This window comes from Rutilus rutilus (genome assembly GCF_951802725.1).
Source record: "Rutilus rutilus genome assembly, chromosome: 18".
NCBI lineage: Eukaryota > Metazoa > Chordata > Actinopteri > Cypriniformes > Leuciscidae > Rutilus > Rutilus rutilus.
In genome coordinates, this window is record NC_140231.1 from 10,677,404 (window position 1) to 10,699,439 (window position 22,036).

Sequence of the window (22,036 nt, forward strand, 5' to 3'; positions counted from 1 at the left end):
ATATACAAGCCAGTTAGCATATTAGCTTAGCTACTACTTGTGCAAAAGAATAACTGGAGAAGATATTGAGATAAAAAACAACAACAACTACTTCTTGGGGTCAAAGCAGCATAAGATTTTGGGCAGAAAAAAACCCGACCAAACGTTATTAGACGCATAAACGTGTGAACACAATCACAGCAGATACTTTTTCGATAGTTGTCCCTCCAGAAACCTTGGTCAGGTACAGCAGAAATGTTCTTCAGTGCTCTCATCGTCAATAACAACCCCCCCCCCATGTTCTCACTGAAGGCCCTTGAGCCAGATGCTACGTCTACACCTCACAGACGGTGTGTGATGGGTTCAGTTTCGCTCTTCACCAAATGTTAAAAAACCCAGAAGAGTCTATTTGCAGCATTATTTATTTATTTTAAATCACTCTTAAAGATCGTTGCCCAGCAACAGAGGGAAGGAGTGGAGAGGAGAGCGAGGTGTAAGGGAACATCATGGATGGTTTGCACAGGAGATGTGCTAACAGAAAATGCCACTCACAATTTGAGCTATGTAACAAGGTTGAACTGAACCTAGCGTGATGCATAAATGACATTACCTTTCTTTAGGATTGGATAACAAGGTATTGAGCGATCAGATGAAGCCCATCTGCTGTTTATCTGCCCATCTGACGTAAAAAAAGAAGGGTATCAAAAATTTAGTGGCATCTAGACACTGTTACTCTCAGGCACTGGATTAGTGTACAGTTGCGGCTCATTAAAGAGTCTGATTTGTCAGTCTGAGCTGTTTCTTACTGTCAATTTCTGTTAAAATTGTCATCATTTTAACCCCTGTGGTTCAAAACTTGTATTCTGTGAAACACAAAAGGAGATATTTTGAAGAATGCATAATTTTTTTTAAAGCATTTACTTGAAAAATGTGGTTGCTAACAAGTGTCTAAATGAGACTACAGGTTGTCAGGAACATTAAAGACCCCCTGAAATCAAAATGTACGTTTTTTTTAGCTTTTAGTATAAATATGTTAGGCCTTAAGGTTATGAATAAGCTGGTGTGGTAAACAATGACAAAATTCACATTTAGGAGGAATAGGCATTCAAAACTTACAGTCTCTCACTTCCGCTAAAATGGATCACGGATTTTGATGACATCATCACGGACTTCAGCTTCTCATCACATCTTCTGTCCAATCAAATGCTCTCTAGAATCTAAAGCTCCGCCCCTATGCTATAATATCACCTGGCCAAAGTGACCGTTGACACGTCACAGAGCAATGAGTTGGAGATGTGTGTTCGGTTGCTCAAACGCTCGAGTTTTATTCCGTTTTCCAGCTGTACGTTGGTTAAGAATGAAATGTCTAGAATTTATTCACACCTCTACAACTGAATCCAACGTATCATCAGCGCTCGGATTCGCTTCAATGGTGCTGTCAAGTACGACTTGCAGTCTGTGAGGTAAACTAAACGCTATTGGCTATTGTTTAAGGTGCGGTCACATTTACCTTAACTACATGAAATTTGCATACGAAATCTAAACTTTTCAACAGTAATCTGCAGGAGGCAAAAAAACGTGAGGGCAATAATTCCCTTACGCAGATATGTTCTTTATACAAATTCGCAGTGTGGACCACAGAAAGCTGATTGGTTTAACATTTTTGCCCACAAAACTTTGTAAATCTGATTGCAAAGGTGCAGTCACTCAGACAGAAAAGGTCTCAAAGTTGGCATGGAACTGAGTAAAATTACTTCTTGGTAAAGAGGAAAAATGTAGGGCGGGACTTGATTTTGTCCATGGGGAATTGATTGGATGGTTGTGGTTTGCTATTGGTCGATCTCATGTGAGTGACAGGTTGTCACGCCCTCACGCCAAACACATCATCAGAGAAGAGATGCCGCTGTTATTCTGATTAAAGATAACGAGGGCGCATGAATTTAAAAATACTGATGTGCACAAATAACAAATACTGCAATACTCCATAAAAAAACAACAATTGTCAATTTTGATAGATTTTAGATAGAATGAATTCAAACATGAAGTGAGTTTAAGAGCTACACAATATTTAACCAAATAAAAATTTATTGAAGTTGAATACTAATGCAGATAAAAAGGAAAACAGGGAACAAAATTCAGTTTGTTACACAGAAGACCTGCATGAGAGGCCATGCGTATTGTACAGGCTTCACAGGCCAGAGACGGACAGCAGAAACTAAACAGAGAAAATGAGCATCAGTGCTTCGACAAGAAAGAACAAATTCCTTCACTGTCGTCATCATCACCATCAAAAAAAAAAAAAACCTTTACAGAAAAGTCTATAAACATTCCCAATGGCATGTCTTTTATGCAACTTTAAAATATAAACCAGTAACTTGACATTATTTATCAGTAAGGCCGTATATATTAAGCAAATAAAAACATACATAACAATGGCAGTAACCTGAGTGAGAATTAACTATTGAGTTCAGCAAAAAATTAGTTTTCAATGTGCAATCCAGGAACCTTTTTTTTTGTATCACATAAAAATAAGGCGTCAAGAACAGGGATAAACAGGTACAAGACAACCAAACACATTCTTCTGGCCTTAAAGGGATAGTTCACCCAAAAATGTAAATTATCTTATCATTTACTCACCCTGTCGTTTCAAGCCCGTAAGGCTTTCGTTCATCATTTAATGAAATTAAGATTATTAAATGAAATCCGAGAAATTTCTGTCCTTTCATGAACAGTCCAACTACCACTTTGATGCTTCAAAAAGTTCATAAAGAGATTGTAAAACTAATACATATGAATTGAGTGGTTTTGTTCCAATTTTCTGAAGAGACACGATCACTTTATACGCTAGACTGATTGAATTTAGGCTTTTATTCACATAAAAACATTCATAAACTCACACATCAGTTGTGATAAACAGAAGCTCAGGCATGTTCGCTTGACGTGCAAGAACCAACGAGCACGTTTGAGCTTCAGCAAGAGCCAATGAGGTTCATTCTCATGTTACGCAGCATGTTTGAGCTTCAGCAGGAACCAATGAGGTTTGATCTTACGCATCAAGCAAGTACGGCTGAGCTTCTGTTTATAGTATGTGAATAAAAGCCAACATTAAATCTGTTCATCATATAAAGAGTCTCTTCGGAAAATTTGGACTAAACCGCTCAGTTCATATGGATTCGTTTTACGATCTCTTTATGAACTTTTTGAAGAGTCAAAGTGTAGTTGCTTGGACTGTCTTCGAAGGGACAGAAATCTCTCAGATTTCATTTAAAATATCTTCATTTGTGCTTCAAAAACAAACAAGTCTTACGGGTTTGGAACGACATGAGCGTGAGTAACTCTTTTTTCATATTTTTGGGTGAACTATCCCTTTAAATGAAAGGACAATGGACTTCTACATACACATTAGGCGAATAATACAGATAAAATCTGTTTTAAAATTGAGTCACTATCAGCAAAACTAGACAACAATTCAATAGTGAGAGATAAAAAAAAACCATATTAAACTTAATAGCCAAATCCTCCAGTTACTGTACCATAATTTACTCAAATAAGCACATTATACAGTTACTAAAAAGTCAAATTTGATTCTATAGCCCTCAATGGCATGTTGTTTGCTAATGGAAACCGATGCTTAAAAATGGCACCGTACACTTTGAGGCTTACAAGATGTAGGAATAATCTTACTTGTTTATACTCTTCAAAACAACAAAAACACTAATATGAGTTCATATAATGGGGTCTATACCTATATATGGGGTAATAACACTGACATATGTGGCTGGTTTCCATTTTGACACTGACCTCCAAAGCCACTGGCATGTCTTTTCTCAGTCTTGTTGTCTATGAAATTTTGAGAATCGCTCTGCCTTGAGGTAAACATGAAATCTATGCTATTGAAAGGATTGGTATTACTAATAAATGGACAATATTATTATCAGTAAGGCTGAAGTTCTCCACCTTTCCTCTTGGAAAAGAAAAACACTGAAAGCTTCCCTAAAATGTAACGTTTCACTCATTTAGGGCAGAAAATGGCATCCGCTAGTGGTTATGATAAAGAATATGGGCACATACAGTGCAGGTTAAAGCACACATACACTCAGACATACAGCATTTAAGCACACATACATACATACAGTTATAAATTCGCAAAAAAAATAAAATAATACACCTGTGACAGAAATGATCACTTCACAGTGTTAAAAGCCTGGCTCAGGAAAACATTGAGTCAAACTAAGTTTTGTCTCGCTCTAGATTTGAAATGTCATTTTATACACATTTACATAATAGTTCTACTTATCAAATCCATTATTGCTAAATAAACAACAACAAAACAAACTGAGTAAAGTTTACAACTGTACAGTACAGTAGAGACTGGAATGTATTTGAGTTTATCCAAGAGAATTAAAGTAAACTGCAGGTGGATGAGAAATGTGTCGACTTTCAAGGATCCGCCGTGTCATTCGCTGACGGTGCGTTTGAAGACTTCCTCCAAAGTATGTTATGTTTTACAGACCCTTGAGTTGGCAGGTCACTGATGTTACGCGTTCAGCTAGGCTTCAATATAAAGTCCCAAAGCCTTTTGCGAGACTCTACGATGTCCAAAATAAGAATTCACAGGGTTTAGAAAAAGTTTGAACATCCACAGGGCACGGTAATATTCGAGGTAAAACAACAGCGAAGAAAAGAGAAAGTGTGCGCACAAAATGCTAAGCCAACTCAAAAATATAATGGAGATATTTGAATAAACAGCCCTAATGACAAGAGTACCTTAAAACTTCAAAAAGGCACCTTCAATGAAGATGGAGGACAACAATTTAAGAAGTTGTTTGGTCTTAAGTGCATCGAGAGATCAAATTTACAACAAAGTTCCCAAGACATCATATTTCCGAGCAACTGAAAACATAAAGAGCTTATTGAGATCGCAGGGGACGCGCAACACAGAACAAAACATTTCTTTTTGGCAAATTAATTTTAGTTTGACCTACATGTAAAAAAAGCAGCAATTAAAATTGTATGCAGCCCATACAATTGCGCAAGTCTACTTATAAAAACATTAAATAACATGTGTATTAGCATGATGAACTGTTAAGCAATGATCAATTGCTGAGAATCGTTCGAGTATTAAAGTCGTTCGGTCTTCAGAGCTGGAATTTGACAAATTACAATGTCATGTTATTACCAGTCATGTTGTGAAATGGAAAATAATGCCTCGTGGTTTGACTCATTATGGACTATAATCAGGATGTTCTTCCCTATTATCCAGAGAAGAATTAGCAGGAAGACGCACTGAAGACTTTACAGATGAGTGTCGCGTATTTACAACATGGTACAACCGTTTGCAGTTGTTATTGTACGTATATGCACTTTAGTCATGCCTATTTGGTTTACTAGGTATCTCTAGCTAAGTAACCTTAGATAACATATTTGAGACTTCTGGTAGCGAATTTATGATCTTAAAATTTCCCTCTGTTTTATAGTCCTTTCCTGTTTTTGCTTCTTTTTTTTTCTTTTTCAAATCCATTAATGCACACTTATCACTGTTTTATACAAATGGTGCCATTTGATTGTCGAGATTACCATAAGAAAATAAAATTCAAAATATAAATATAAAAATATCTGCAAAAGCAAATTTCCTTTGCTCCCCACGTCTAAAACAAATATTCAGAGTGCATACTGTACATGTGTGAAATCGTACAAGAACAGAAACAGAAAATAAAAGCGCAAAGAGGCTGCGAGACATACCTACGAAATGTACAAGATCGGTTGGTCTCAACCGGGTTTGAGACTTGAGCAGTGTTGAACGATCTGTCCTTGCCATACTTCACACATGATAAAGGACAATAATTGGGACCCTTTTTTCTGTCCTTTTCATTTCGATGACTTTAAATAAGATACACTGCATGGCTATATAGTGAAAATATACATTCCAATGTTTATATAGAGCTATCTTAAAAATACAAATGTGCAAAAACTGTAAACAAATGAGATCCTCAGTGGTGTAGGGGAGGAGCCCTGGGCAGGCCGTGCCTTCACAGCCGCGTGGGCTCCTCCTCACTGTCGCTGCAGTTTCCACAGCAGTCCTGCGGGGGCAGCACAGACACATGCACAGTCAAACACTGGGATTTTTCAGCATTAAAAACCTTATCAAATATAACTAACTCTGAGGCCATCTGCGTGCTAATAAAAGTGGAAAAGCAGACATTCTCTTCCTGGAAAACAGCCCCCCCAAAATGTATGACTCATCTTGCACTCAGGGGTGTATACAAATCTTGTCCAATCAAATGCTCTCAAGAATAAAAATGCTCCTTCCTCAATGTTACCTGCCACAGTCTAGCATTAACAAGTAGTAAATAATGGTTTTGAAAAAAAAAATGAAAAAAAACACACCCATTTCCCAATGTTTCTACCATTTCACATAGAGATGCACCGATCGACCGGCCAGGGACCGAAATCAGCTGATTTTCCGCCTTCTCGGCCAATAACGTCAGCTGCGCGTTCACGCTCTCTTTTCTCCGACCGCGAATTGACACACACACCCGCCTCCTCTAACGCACTCGCACCGGCTAAATAGTGCTTGTATTGCACATAATTTGACTAATTTCCACAGGTTTTGCACCAAAAGCACGTGCACCACTGATCTAAATTAGTGGCGCGCAAATAAAGTCGCCTCTCAAACAGCTTGTGAGTCGCAAGTACCAAAATGAGTGGCTTACTGCGCTTAAACGGTCAAATACACACAGTTATGTCAAAATGCCTGCCTTGGTGAGTATTCGGTTAAACACAATCAGTTTTGGAATGTAAATAGTTGAGAAAGAACGCAAGTTGGATCCGTGCATAAGCTCTTAAAGTGACAGTAGTCTAATATTCCTGCTGCTGCTGTGATTACTTTAATTTCTATAGTATTTCTTCCCTAAATAGTAACCTACTGTTAGACCAACCTGAAAAACTTAAAGCAGTGTTTATTTCATATATCTCTTTATTCTATTGCAATTAATTATGCTGTTGTTTACAATTTGTTTATCTGTTCTTCTTTTATTACTGACTTTTTACTTGTGGATTTTTATGAAAATAAAATTTTGCATTGAAGAAAAGTACATTTTTTGTTAGTATATGCTGTCAATTATAGTTCTTAGAAAGAAAATCGGAATTGCCAAAGTATCGGCAGGTTACAGGTTTCGGAAAGCGGAATCGGCCAAGAACATTGCAATCGGTGCATCTCTAATTTCACAGCAACAAGCATATGTTTTGTCTAGGGATGCACGATGATATCGGCACAATATCGGTATCGGCCGATAAAAGCTTTAAATGACCATCATCGGCATCAGCCGATATGAATATTTCTGCCGATGAGCCTTGCCGATAGGGTGGTGTGTTTCCTATGTGCACGCGACGACCGTGAACGTAGCACCAGCAACTTAAACTTCCAACATGTGGAGGCATTTCCAGCATGGGCGTCAGTTTGGTTTGAGATGTGCTGGGGACAGAGACACATTCGCAAGTGTGCTGGGTACAATGACACAGTCATTTTTTTTCTCTTTCGTGCAGGTCATGTTTTGAAAGACGATGTCCTGTAGCTTACTAATGTAAGCTCTCCAAGCTACTATGCTCTCCACAGAGCATAAAATATTCATTGTATTAAATTTTTCGTGTTCGCATTTATGAGGAAAAACATTGAGAGGACGTGAGCGCTCTGAAAGCGGCACTAAAAGAGACTGCTTTAAAACTTCCACAGAGACCTCAAACAGAAAGCACAAAGCCTTTCTAAGTGAATTTCGTTTTGTATTAATTGTATCTTAATTTTAATCAATGTTTCATCAACCAATTGCCTGGATTTAATAAATAATAAGTAAAGCAGATAATAGATAATAGATATCACGACACGGAGGCGCCCGCGATTGAACTGGAGTTAGTCTCATAAATGAAACGAAACTCAGCATAGCCTACTTGCCTCACAGACCTGAGAAATATATCTATCTACAGAACGCTTGAAATCATATTTTTAAACAGAACAATTCAAAACGAAAGAAAACTATGTAATCCGAAAGGTGCATTTCTCTCTGGCGCGTTCACTACTGCGAAGATCGCGAGTCATCGTCAACTTCATCTTTGCAGCCGACACAGAAAACACTTGTTTTTTAATAAACAATTAAAATGTCTCCTTGCTATATTTGACATATTCATAATCATTACTTTTGCGGTTCTTTGTGACAGCTTTTAGTTGCTTTATTGGCAGCGCTTAGGCTATGTTACATGAACGGGTCGCCACTGCATCAGCACCGAAAACAGGGAAGCATTTGGTAGACCTGTTCAAAGAAGATGTAGCCTATATTTTTTATTTGAAAATTTCTTTTTATTTATTTTACTCCTAAGGACTGAAGTTTGAAGTCTGAACTTAAAAATAAAATGTGGCACTGGCATATCATTTATTCTCCAAATGAAATAATTTACTTATTTTTCAGGGGTGAATGTCTGTCTACATTTGTAAAATTATACATTTATGGTAGAATCAAATGTTGTTTTGTTTGTCTTGTCTTGCCTTATCTACAACACATGAGTGTAATACGGTAAAGGTACAGGAGAGAGACTTGGATTTCTCTAAAGTAAAATTAAAGTGTAAATATATCAGGGGGAAAATGTGTATATATATCGGTATCGGTATCGGCATCGGCATCAGACAAAATTAGTTTGAAAATATCGGCATATCGAATATCGGCCAAAATGCAATATCGTGCATCCCTAGTTTGGTCTAAAACACAAAATTGTGTGGCAAATTTTTTTAACATGCCTTTACATTTAGTTTGCATATCGATTAAAGAGTGACAAGAGAGCCAAATAAAACTGAGAACAAAGGTAACCGGCTCTAAAAAGTTATACATTTGTAATCTGTCTATATTACATGAATCATTTCATACTTAACTAATTATACAGCAGGGAGAGGGGGAAGAAAACCTGCACACTGATATTTTATTACATAACAAGAATCGCCAGCAAACCCGTATACGATTTCACTATCAAACATAATACAGGATTGGCTGAGAACCTCATTCACTAATGGAACAAACAATAATGTCTTGGAGCAAAAGCAATGCATTTAAATAATAGAAGAATGTGATGAAATCTCACCTGCCGGCCGAAGAGTCTCTGCAGTAAGCCCTGTTTGGGTGGGGGCGAGGGTTGACCTCTCCAGTCCAGGTCAGGGGGCACAGTGCCATCCAAGTTCAAGATGTTGAGTTCTTTAAAGCACTCCGTCTCTATCATCTGAACGGATCAATGAAATGACGACACACAGAATTAAAGTCAAACTAATATAAACTGGGGCTTGTTGTCACTAGGTCTATATCTCAGTAGTCTTGTGTAGCCAGATCTTGAGAAGTCAATGACCCAACAGTAACAGACTGTTGTGTGAAACTATTTTTCGCATTTTAAAGAGTCTATGCTGTGAACTACACATACTTCACATATTTTTGAAAATCCAGAGTTTAGTTGATCATGATAAGCGCTCGTTCTCACAGTTGTAAACACGACTACTTTCTTCTTCTATGAGGGGGTTTGGCGTCACGGCGGCTTTGGTTCTAGACAAACCGTTTAAGAACGCGACACGCACGTCTCCTGGGAAATCATGTAGAATTCAACCAATCGGATGACGACTCTTTGTGTGACATTTTGTGCGCCTCATGCATCAGACTAACCTCTCAGTAACTACAAAGGTTTGAGACAACAGTCCAATTACACTTTTTTTTTCTAGCAGTGGATGTCAGTTTCATGAACTGAGTACAAAACATGTTAAATTAGAATTTGTATTAATACATTTTTATTATTTTATTTTGACCAGTGTTGTTGTCATGTTGAAATAAAATTAAAACTATTAAATTAACAAATATTTTTTCAATTAAAATGTAGGAATATTTGTAAAAAATAACATTACAAGAAATAAACTAAAATAAAAACATAAAATATAAAAATTAAACCTAATTCAAACCTAAAAAAAAAACTATGATATTATATAAATAATAATAATAAAAAATTTATTGAAATAATGCCTTGGAAACTAACTGAAATAATTGAATTAACTGAACAATTCATTAAACCTGTGGTAACATTTACTATAAGGTCCCATTAGTTAACATTAATGCATCAACTAAGCAATACATGCAAGTTCATTTTTTAGTTCATGTTAGCTCATATCACTAAATAATATAAACAGACACAACGTTTGATTTAATAATGTATTAGTAAATGCTGAATAAATAAAAAATAAATAAATAACATTAGCTAAGATTAACAAATGCTTTAGAAGTATTTATCATTGTTAGTTCATGTTAACTGCATATCAACTCTTAAATGAATCTGCAGCGGTCAGGTGGTACAGTGGTCACATGGTACAAGTAGGATCTCTCTGAAAAAAAGTTGTAATATGGAACTCTATGAGGACGTGAACGCTTTTTACATATTGAAATTTACGAAATTACGGGCATTACAACATAGCGTGAACGCACCTTAAAGGAATAGTTCACTTAAAAATGAAAATTCTGTCATTTACTCACCCTCAAGTTGTTTCAAACCTGTATGAATTTCTTTCTTCTGCTGAACACAAAGGAAGATATTTTGAAGAATATCAGTAACCAGACAGTTGATGGACCCCATTGACTTCCATAGTATTTTTTTTGGTTACCAACATTCTTCAAAATATCTTCTTTTGTGTTCAGCAGAAGAAAGAAATTCATACAGGTTTGAAACAACTTGAGAGTGAGTAAATGATGACAGAATTTTTATGTTGAAGTGAACTATTCCTTTAAGATAATTTAGTTAATGAATGCCAACAAATAAAACCTTATTGTAAATTGTTACCAAAACTATTTAGAAATATAAAAAAAAAAAAAAATAAAAAAAAAAGTGACTTCTTACTAGGTACTTACTAGGACTAGGTTACTAAAACATAAAAACCAATTCAAAATATGAACAAATACCAATAGTACATAAATGATAAATACTAAAATAACACAGATCCTCCAAACTAAAATGACATTGTTACCTTTCTTCATTAAAAAGTAATTTAATTTCTATAGTTAATTTAGAAATATTTCTAACTTGCATTCTAAGTCTTGATATTGATTCTACATAAAAAAATATGAAACAATTAAAAAAGGTTATGGGATGAAAGCTGTAATAACATAAATTTTTCACGTCCCTATTTATTTCATTAAGTCAATTTCATAATGGCAACATCGAGTGCACGTCCTGTTTATTCTCAAGAGAAAATATCCCCAATTTGTGTTGATTGCAGTCTGTTTGTACACATTATCAAAGTTAACGTTAATTTCCTTTTTATTGCATGCTGGTCATAAAGCAGCAATCAGGGTTCAGAGTAAAGCATTTATTGAGGTTATTCTGGGTAGTGACCTGACCTCATTTTGCCAGGGGATGGGAATACTTCCAGTGGATACTTTGCAGTAAAAGGAGTCGTCTTTGGGTTCCAGCTCCACCCCCTTCACTGTGGAGAACTGCTCGATGTCCAACACATCCTTACAGTAGATGGCCTGAGGCTGAAACAGAGAAACATATCATGCTACGTTGTTTCACTGAAGAAGACATGTCTGATTTTATGAACAAATCATTCGCAAGACACACTGATGTGATTAAAACTGTGTTCTTTTCTTTCCCCAAAGCTGATGTATGAATAATAAATATAAAAAAGTAATATGGACTACTTTTATGATACTTTCATGGTGCTTTTGTGTCCTTTTTGAAGCTTGAAAGCACCAGTTCCCATTCACTGCGAATGCAAGGAAAAGAGCGACTGGTACATGATTCAAACTGTCTCCTTTTGAGTTCCAAGCCAAAAAGAAATTGAAATAGATTTGGAACAACATGAGGATAATTATTTAAAAACAAAAAATGTTTTTCAGTTTTGGGTGAACTATTCATTTAAACAGTGAAAGAGTAATGGTAATAACAATAGTTGTTATGACTGATATTGCCAATAACAGTTTAAAAAAAGTGGCAGTCTCAGAAAACACTTACATCTGGAATAAAGGGCGCTTCGAGCATGCCTGCTGCAAGCCGCTTGAAGTTGATGGAACGGAAAATAGGGTAGGCCTTCACCTCTGAGGCTCCGCCCCCCTGACAGCCAAGCCTCTCACAAGGGTCTTTGAGTAGCAGCTAAACCAAAAAAAAAAGAAAAGAAAAAGAATATATATATATATATATATATATATATATATATAAATTAATTAATTAATTATTATACAATTAAAATATATCTAAAAAAATATACATAGAAAATAAAAAAATATATACATTTAAGCTTCTTACAACAACATAAAGTATTAACTATATATAATCTTTCCTTAAAGGGATAAGACTCGCCCTCATGTCGTTATAACACCAACCAAACAGTTTCGGTTCCCAATTAACTTCCATTGTATGGACAATGTAAGTCAATGGGAAAACTATATGGTTACCTACATTCTTCAAAATATCTTCTTTTTTTTGTTTCCGCAGAAGAAAGAAAGCCTTACAGGTTTGGAACGACATGAGGGTGAGTAAATGTTGACAGAATTTTCATTTTGGGGTGACGGTAAACTTGACAGAGCATCTTTCATTAATATGTGGATTTTCTCAGAAATATTGATGTGTTTAATTGCTACACTGTAAAAATAAGTTATGACAACACATGCTTTGCATTGCTTTAACTTTTTAAAGTCATTTTAAAGACATTTTTAAAGTCAGTTGAAATTACTTAAATATTCAAGTTGATTGTCCTTAAAAATTTAAGGCAGCAACTTTTCCCCCACAGTGTATTATTCTGGTTACTAAATTTATATAACATTAATTATAATTAATAAGTGGATTGGATTAGGGAAGCACAGATACCGATACTGAACATAATGATTCATATTCTTTTGGTTTCCCAATATTTTTAAAAATGACAAATGCAACGGAAATACAGGTGTCGGTAATCGGTATCGGTGAGTACCAAAATCCCTGGATTGGATAATTAATATTTAACTGGATACTAACCATTTTACAGAGTGATTTGGCATCCTCTGAGAACTTGCTGGAATATTCTTCCTCCACCTCTTTGACTAGCCGCTCCACTTCCTCTCGCTTGATTTTTTTCTTGCGCTGCTGAAAGGGAGACTGACCCTCGATCATCTCGTAGAGGAGACAGCCGAGAGCCCACCAGTCTGGACTGAAAGTGTAACGCTCGTTCTTCACCACCTCAGGGGCTGATGGGAGACAGATATATGCAGGTTATGTGGATTGCTTCTGCTGCTGATATTGTTTAGAGGTTAATAAAAGCAAAGACATACCCATGTATCCCACAGTTCCCACCCGGCCTTTGATTGTCTGACCATCTGGTACATGCACAGCCAGGCCCAGGTCTGATATACGTATATGACCTGAGAAGAAACATCACAGCTTTGTTATATTAGTCCTTTCATAAGCAAGATTAAATTATGTCTGTCAGGGGTTTGTGCCACTAGATATCTTCAAAAGCTTAGTGCATTTACAAAATATCATTTTTCATTACTAATAACTTATTACAAGGTATATGGAAACAAAGCAAACTTTTTATGCTATTTAATTCAATTTTTTTTGCAATTTAATACTTCAATTCTCTTCATTTGAGGGATTTCAAATAACGTAAGGGTTCTCACATTTTGATCAATTCACTTCTGAGTATTCATTGACTTTTCCATGGATATTTCTAGTGGTTTGTGACAACCTGATAAATGACTTTAGTATTATTATGATCTCATAAATTATAAACTCACAAACATTTTAAAAGCTATATTATGTTATATATTACAAAATAAAATAAAAATGTATACATACAACAATATACAGTATACACTACTGTTCAAAAGTTTGGGGTCGGTATGATTGATGTTTTTGAAAGACGCCTAATGTTCACCAAGGCTGCATTTATTTGATCAAAAAGACATTCAAAATAGTAATATTGTGAGATATTATTACAATATACGCTGATGAGCCAACACATTATGACCAGTCACAGGTGAAGTGAATATCATTGATCATCTCCTAGTCTGGGTAGATTAGATGGTCGTCCAACAATCAGTTCTCATAATCAATGTGTTGGATGCAGGAGAAAAGGGCAGGAATAAACAACTTGAGCGACTTTGACAAGGACCAAATTGTTATGGCAAGTCGACTGGGTCAGAGTATCTCTGAAACGACAAGGCTTGTGAGTTGCTCCCGGTCAGCAGTGGTGAGACTTTACCAACAGTGGTCTGAGGAGGGACAAACCACAAACTGACCACAGGGTGGCGGGCGGCCAAGGCTCATCGATTCATGAGGGCAACGAAGGCTATCCAGCCAACAGATGATCTATGAGTCACACAAAATTTTAATGATGGTTATGGGAAGAATGTGTCACAACACACAGTTCATCGCACTCAGACCAATCAGAGTGTCTATGATGACCTCTGTCGACCGTCGAAAGGGCACGCGAACATCAGAACTGGACCTTGGAGCAGTGAAAGAAGGTCAGTGGTCCAATGAGTCCTTTTACATCACATGTCAATTCACCTTTATTAAAATAGCGCTTTCTACAATACAGATAGTTTTAAAGCAGCTTTACAGTGAAAACAGGTAAATTATGCAATTTCGGCTGCTGTTCAGCTGAAGATCATCAATTATTAAATTAGTTCATGTCATCTATATAGCAGTTCTGCAAAAAAATGACGTCATCGTCCAGCTCTGTTCAGATCTCGTACAGGAGCATCAGTTACAGTCAGATCAATAATATTGTTGAATATTTAGCGTCCCCCAACTAAGGCGGCCAGAGGCGACAGTGACTAGTAAACCAAACTCTATCAGGTCAAGTCAAGTCAAGTCACCTTCATTTATATAGCGCTTTTAACAATATAGACTGTTTCAAAGCAGCTTTACAGTGATAATAGGAAATTAAAGTACCAGAGATTGTTTTGGCTTTACAGCAACTCTTGAATAAAGTTATTGTCCAACTAAAGTTAGTTTTGATTGATTCACTTCCGTTGCAAAGATCATTAGTTATTAACTTAGGCGACGCTAACACGACACCGTTCTAACAGAAAACCCTTAACGCGCTCCGGCTCGCTCATTCGCACAACAAGTGGTGCCTGGTGGCTCGAGAACGCAAACCTTGAAATAGGTTCTAAGGTGCAAGTCTTTAAGAAAAAAGAAATATAAATATATATATATATATATATATATATATATATATATATATATATATATATATATATATATATATATATATACACACACACACACACACACACACACATTTTTGTATTTCTGTGCAAGTTTTAAAAACGCAAACCTGTAAAAATGCTGACGGCGTGCACATGCGTATTACGTGTTTAGTCTATAGGTACATTTCAGGACATCGTTGCCACCGTGTCCGGGCACAGGTCCTTCATCAGATCTGGAGTGTGTGTGTGACTGACAGAATAAAAAAAAAAAAAAAAAAAACCTTGGAAGAAACCAGGCAGAGTTCTCCTCTGGCCAACAAACAAAAACAGTGTCATTATGATTCAGCCAAGTCAAATTCAGATTGGGATCGTAGCATTCAAATATTCATCTAGCTCCTTTTGCTTGAAGATCGATTCGGTATGGAGCCGAAAAGCTGGTCATAGGGTCTGTGCGTGGGACCTGTCTGGTTGACGACAAGCTGGCTGAGGGAGTGAGATGCTCTGTGCAAATATTCTGCTGGGAAACACTAGGTCCTACCATTCATGTGGACATCAATTTGACACGTGCCACCTTACATAAACATTGTTGCAGACCAGGTACACCCCTTTAGGACAATGGTGTTCCCTGGTGGAAGTGGCTCTTTCAGCAGGATAAAGCACCTGCCACACTGCACACATTGTTCAGGAATGGTTTGAGGAACATGATCAAGGTGTTGCCCCTCTCAAAATTCCCCAGATCTCAATTCAATTGAGCTGATGATCTGAATGCGCTGGACAAACAAGTTTGAACCTTGGTGGCTCAACCTCGAAACCTACAGTACTCGAAGGCCAGATACCACAGGACACCTTCAGGGCTCTTGCAGAGTCAGTGCCTCAAGTGGGTGCAGCGCTGTTTTATCAGCACGCGGAGGACCAACAGCATATGAGACAGGTGGTCATAGTGTTTTGGCTCATTTTATATCATTAGAGCTGTCAAATCGATTAACCGCATCTAACATAAACGTTTTTGTTTACATAATATATGTGTGTGTATATATATATATATATATATACACTGTATATTATGTAAACAAAAACTTTTATGCTAGATGCAATTAATCGCGATTAATCAAAATATATATAATGTACCGAATATAATAGATCTATTTATTTCTTAGGGCTGAAAATTTTCTTTTTAGATTCCCTGATATTTTCAGGTTTTCCATAAGTTTGGGACCCCTGCAGCATGTCATGTCAATCATTTGATGAAAAAGATTTTATGGCACAAAAACAATATTATACAAAGTACTCCCTCTTGTGACAAACGTAAGTACTACAGTTCAGAATGTGATGTTCCATGTGGTGTTCCTTTTCTTCGAGAAATTTGTTTAACCATTGTCAAACTAATTACCGTAACACTAACCGCTGAATTTGCTGAGCAATCACAAAGAAAACATCAGTCGCCAACTTACCGTGATCGTCCAATAGTATATTTTCTGGCTTCAAATCCCTGATAGAAGATGAACAAAGAAAGCAAGTCAATCAAAACCTGTCAATGCAAACAGTCCCTTGTAAACCAATATTCAGCCTGAATCTTTTCACCTGTATACTATCCTCTCCCGATGCAGGTCCTCTAACCCGCAGCAGATCTCAGCAGCATAAAACACGGCTCTCTTCTCATCAAAACCCGCGTCTCCCATGTGGTAGATGTGAAACTTCAGGTCCCCTCCGTTCATCAGCGTGAGCACCAAACACAGGGCGTCTTTCGTCTCGTACGCGTACGCCAGACTCACCTCCACGGGAAAACAGAGAGGTACATCGTTTCATTTACAAAACACAATTCCCATGTTTGATACAGCCTGCGTGGGAAAGTATCTAAAAACATAGGAAGAAATTATGAGAAAATCCTGAGAATAATAGCCAAACAAAACAGCTCAAAATAGCATGCCCGAGGTCAGGCCTTTAGATACACAAACCCCAAACACAGTTATCATTTCATTAAATTAGGGGTTACCATCACACGTTAAGGTTTTGAAAGGCCGCTGAGAATCAGCATCAAAAAAATAATTTTTTCCTGTTTCTGTTGTTTAATAAAATGTAGGATTCTGAATGTAAACATTAAATAGAGAAAATAGTGCAACTACAATTTTTCGACAACAGATCTCAAGATTCAGAATGATAACTCAGACGTGATCTCGCATGAAAGCAGGACATCTGTGAGCTAATCAGCCCAAAAACAGAAATTGGAAAACTACAGTGATTTTTTTTTTTTGTGTGGAAAACGTGGTTAACAGAGGAGGTGGAAGAAGGTGACGCATTTAAACAGGCAAAACAAGCACTACAGATGCTTACAACAAACCGACTGTTGACTTTCTCCAGAATCTGCTTCTCGTTCAGGGCCATGGACTCTCCTTTCCTCTTTTTGATGCGTTTCTTCTCCAGCTTTTTGCAGGCGTACATCTTCCCTGTGGCCCGCACCTGGCACGCACAGACCTTGGGGGTGAAAAAAAAAAAAAAAACAGTGGGAGAAGTTAAAGGCCCATTTATTAGTAACTCTTTTTTATGCGCATTACGTTAATGATGATGTTTAAGAGCAACACAATGAGCCAGTTTGTTCTAACCAGTATACAGAGAGATACGTCATGCTATTTTGGGGGATAGAGGGGTAGATGTCATGTTACATTAAAGTGATCATTGATCAGTTTGGTAATTGATTTTGGTTTCCATTAAGAGGGTGAATCTCAAATGAATGTACTGTATTCTGTTTGATATGCAAATTTATGAAATTTAATTCAAATTATGAATTCATTCCTCTAAATTATCAAAAATGATCAAAACTTTGCTGAAAAAACTGTTTTAAGCAAGGTTTTAGTATAATTCTAAAAACGCCCCCTTCAGGTTGTGGTACACGTGTCTTTTTGCTGAGAAATTTTAACGGATTTTTGCAAAGTAAACAGAAGAACAACTTTTCCATCGTTAGTAATATTTCTAGATTAACACTTATTAGCATTTTATTTAAGTAGTCTGCTATATTGTTATAAAAACCAACTTTTTGCCCATATAAATATCAGCAATTGCTCCAAATTGCATATTTTGCTCAGTTTGGGCCTCTTTTTTTTTTCTACTTGAGTATGAGCTCCAAATTATCCTATATCATTCTATATGAGCCATAAAAGCCTAAGGTATCAAATATGATATTCAACAAAAATTACATTTTTTATTTTTTTTGTCTAAAGGTTCAATAAACTGTTTTTTTCTGAAAATTTTCTGACTATTATTTCATATGTAAGGCTTTACAGGGTATTTAAGCAGATTTTTCCCTTAAAATGTTAACTTTCTTAAAGTTTTTGCAGCAATTCTCAATATTTTCAATGATAATTCTTTCCAATACTATAATAAGTATAAAAAAGTACCATATTTAAAAAAAAATATTAAGTCAATACAACATTTACTACCATGATGAAAAATATTTCAATAAATAAAACTAATGTTACAATGCAAAAAAACGTTCCGTTTTTCATTCCGTCAAATATGACTGACGTTCCAAAAGAAGCTTCCACAGGGCAGCGGAGGGCAATAAAAAGACTCAATGTGATTAGATATCTGGTAGGGAAATCAGAATTGGAGACTTTCTTTCTCTACATCTGCCAACATTAACTGGCAGTATGTATGATAATCTGAAGGATTTATGTCTGATAGTGTAACAAAAATAGGATATTAGCCTTATGAACCTTGGAATGGACAGATAGCGTTTGATTTAGTGGCATTCCAGATAATAATTAATAACACCCTGATACGTTTCTGCAATAAACAGAGCAAAATTTCAGACTCACCTCACCAAAGCCTCCCTTTCCCAAAACCCTATACTGACGGAATGTGTTTTTTGTGACTGGCTGTCTGTCAAGGAGAGGAAGAGAACAATAAACAAAAGTTACATTTCAGAAGAACGAACATGACCCAGTCTTATTTAATTATAACATACTTTTACAGTCCTGTTGCCTTTACAAGAAGCTTATATCTCAAGAGACAATGTTAAAACGCATGGCTTTAATCTAATTAAGGGTTTTTTTTCGCATTCAATAGCTGGCTAGTGTACCAGGCCTCTTAAAGTGTACATGACAGTGAAAGTATTTGTTCTGGCATATCATATTCTTCTCTGTAAAATGTCTTGATGGGAACTGTCCAGGCCTGGCTTAGACTTTCAGTCAGAGGACATTTTTATGACTAAAAGTAAATAAATAGCAAGTTCAGAGTTCACATCTGGTTTGTATAAGCTTAGCTTCATAAATAAATCATGGCACCCAATGGAATAATTAGACTCTACTTGGCGGTGAAGAAAAACTTCTTATATTGCTATATATAATTTCTCACATTTAACATCAGAACTACAGAAAATTACTGAGTTCACACATTATAAACAAAACCGAAAAGTTCAAAACGTGCGGAGGTGCTGTTTATACCTCTCAAGCCATTTCCACTGTAAGAAGCGACTGTAGTACATACTATCGAGGTAGTCTGCGAAGGGGGCCACACTCAGGTAGTCATGGATCAGTCTACAAGAGAACATTGAGAGAAAGAGTTATGCACAGTGAAAAAACACGCACTCACTCACGCACCCTGATTTCATTAAAGGGGCACTTTACCGCTGGCAAAATGGACTTTCAATAAAACTTGGCTGCCTATGCAGCAGAAAGGCGTTTTTCTTTTTTTAAATCAGTGCTATCTAACTAGAGAACACAGAGAAAAAAAGCTTTGTCTTCACTTTTACCAAATAGGTAGGAAAACTACAACACCCATAATGCACTGGGCGTGCTATGGATACGCTTACCAGAGTCAAATACTCCCTTGCTTTAGTAGGAAATACTTCTTAGCAAACTTTTAAGCATAATGCTGTCAACTTGTATTGTTCCAGCGTGCAAGAATTCAAAGAGTAAACATTTAGCAGGAGAGGGTTATTTTAGGTTTCCAGTGAAGGATCCAGCGAGTTGTCGGAAGTGGACGAAGGCTGCAAAGAATCGTAAATACGGAGAGAAGGCCGTGGTGGAAAATCGGAAAAACCTCAGTGTTTGTAGACAACATTTCAAACTGGATGACCACGGACACGGTGGGGGAAAACTAAAAGAAACAGCTGATCTGTCAGTTCCGGCCAAAACCCTGAAGCAAAACGCTGTCGCGTACAGGTAAGAAAGATGTTGCCATTTTTTACTAGCCTGGAAATCCAGACCTAAATCTGAAAGATTAATGGTCGGGCATCGACTAATGGAAATCGGCCAGCTCGAGGGGCGGCACCAAGCATGCATCTCACTGCACGCAATTGGATAACACTAAGACCAATCACAACAAGCCCCATACGCTTAGCTACCAGCAGAGCTAACTGGTAGATTACACTCTTGCCGTATTCGGTCGACAAAACAGCAAAAACGTCCTTCTTGCAAAGGAACGATTTGAGCGCCGTCTTCTGTTCCTCTTTTAGATAAAAAGCCAAGTCTAACTCGTTCATTGTAGCGGCCAAAGCCGTTTCAAACAACTAGTATTCATCCATAGCCATCTTGCAATGTTTACTAATGACTTCAACGTCACAGCGCTGTCGTCATCTGTTTAGCTTGCCTCTGTCCCGCCTATATCAGATAACCCGATGTGATTGGTGCAGCTCAGATCGAGGGGCATATTTTATGAGCATCATTACTCGACGCCAGAGTAACTCGCTGAGCAAATTACCATAATTTTTTACCATAATGCTGTTTAAAGAGTGGACATAGTACACAACAATTTTCTTAAAATAACTGTTCTGTTAATAACCCTCTGTCGATCCAGCTGTCTGTGGGCAGGGATACAGAAATGCGGAAGTATCTAAAGTAAATCTTTATTAAAGTAATCTTTAGTTTTCGTAAAAGCCCTGGAGCTTTCAACAGTCTGCCGGATAAAGCAAAGCACGTAATCCGGTGGACTTTTGATGACAAATAAACATGAATTTCCAGGTCCAGGTAACAGAGAACGAGTAAACATTGTTCATTTACATATACTTCCGACATTGTAACAATACAAAACGGGTTGAAAATCGGCCAAGATGCACTTTAATTAATTTGCATGAAAATGCGCAGAGAATTTCATTTCACTCAGAAATGTGTTGCTCAGATGCCTTGTGTTTGTCAGACAGTGTCAGTGTAGTTGCATCTACCAGTGCAATCTAATGGGATAATAAGTGTTTCCTGTCTAAAAGACTCACTTGGTACACTCCATGAAGAGCTCTTTACATGCCTCCTGTTGCAAGCGTTCTGCACACTTAGTCACCATCTCCTCTGTTACCTCAGGGATGTGGTCCTCTGACTGCAAATGGAACAATCAGTGCGTGAAACTATCCTTTAGCACTAATAAACACATACATGCTCATGAATTATACAATAAACCAGGGGAAAATTCACTGCAAAACTTGTCAATAAAATCAACTGAAAAACACACATTGAAATCATGATAAATGGCATACATTAAATGAATATATTTGGAGCACACACTAATATAAGAGACTGATTTAGGTGTTCCCTGTGCTACTCTTCTCAATACCTTTGGGTTGAGGTACGTGTCTAGGAGTTCCTGTCCACATTCCTTCCTCTTCTCATCGGGCGTTACTTCATACTCCACCTGAAATTATGGAGAAACATTAGCATGTAACGTATAACAAGAAACTAGCATATAACATGTAATATTTTTTGATATCTACATTCTTCATTATTTATACACTTATGATTTTGCATTATCATCACTCAATACAGGTTCAATTTCACTTCCGTTTCACTTTTTAATTAACAGAGGCATGGATTTGAAAACAAAACAAAGCATAAAACAAAACCCAAGACAAAACTCGACAAAAAAACAAAACA

The 22,036-nt window shown here is 36.9% G+C and overlaps 1 protein-coding gene across 1 annotated transcript in view; it reads right to left on the minus strand.

The window, feature by feature from the left end:
• Positions 1 to 5,491: 5,491 nt before the first annotated feature.
• Positions 5,492 to 22,036, minus strand: part of grk6 (G protein-coupled receptor kinase 6) — a 57,132-nt gene continuing 40,587 nt past the window's right edge. The window contains exons 4-16 of the mRNA XM_084387338.1: positions 21,720 to 21,797; positions 21,385 to 21,485; positions 19,619 to 19,711; positions 18,992 to 19,055; positions 17,511 to 17,651; positions 16,761 to 16,951; positions 16,631 to 16,668; positions 13,293 to 13,382; positions 13,000 to 13,208; positions 12,001 to 12,138; positions 11,385 to 11,522; positions 9,103 to 9,237; positions 5,492 to 6,059 (exon numbers count right to left, since the gene is read on the minus strand). Coding sequence (XP_084243464.1) covers positions 6,009 to 6,059; positions 9,103 to 9,237; positions 11,385 to 11,522; positions 12,001 to 12,138; positions 13,000 to 13,208; positions 13,293 to 13,382; positions 16,631 to 16,668; positions 16,761 to 16,951; positions 17,511 to 17,651; positions 18,992 to 19,055; positions 19,619 to 19,711; positions 21,385 to 21,485; positions 21,720 to 21,797 — 1,467 coding nt within the window. The 3' untranslated portion in view covers positions 5,492 to 6,008. The remainder of the gene's footprint in view (positions 6,060 to 9,102; positions 9,238 to 11,384; positions 11,523 to 12,000; positions 12,139 to 12,999; positions 13,209 to 13,292; positions 13,383 to 16,630; positions 16,669 to 16,760; positions 16,952 to 17,510; positions 17,652 to 18,991; positions 19,056 to 19,618; positions 19,712 to 21,384; positions 21,486 to 21,719; positions 21,798 to 22,036) is intronic.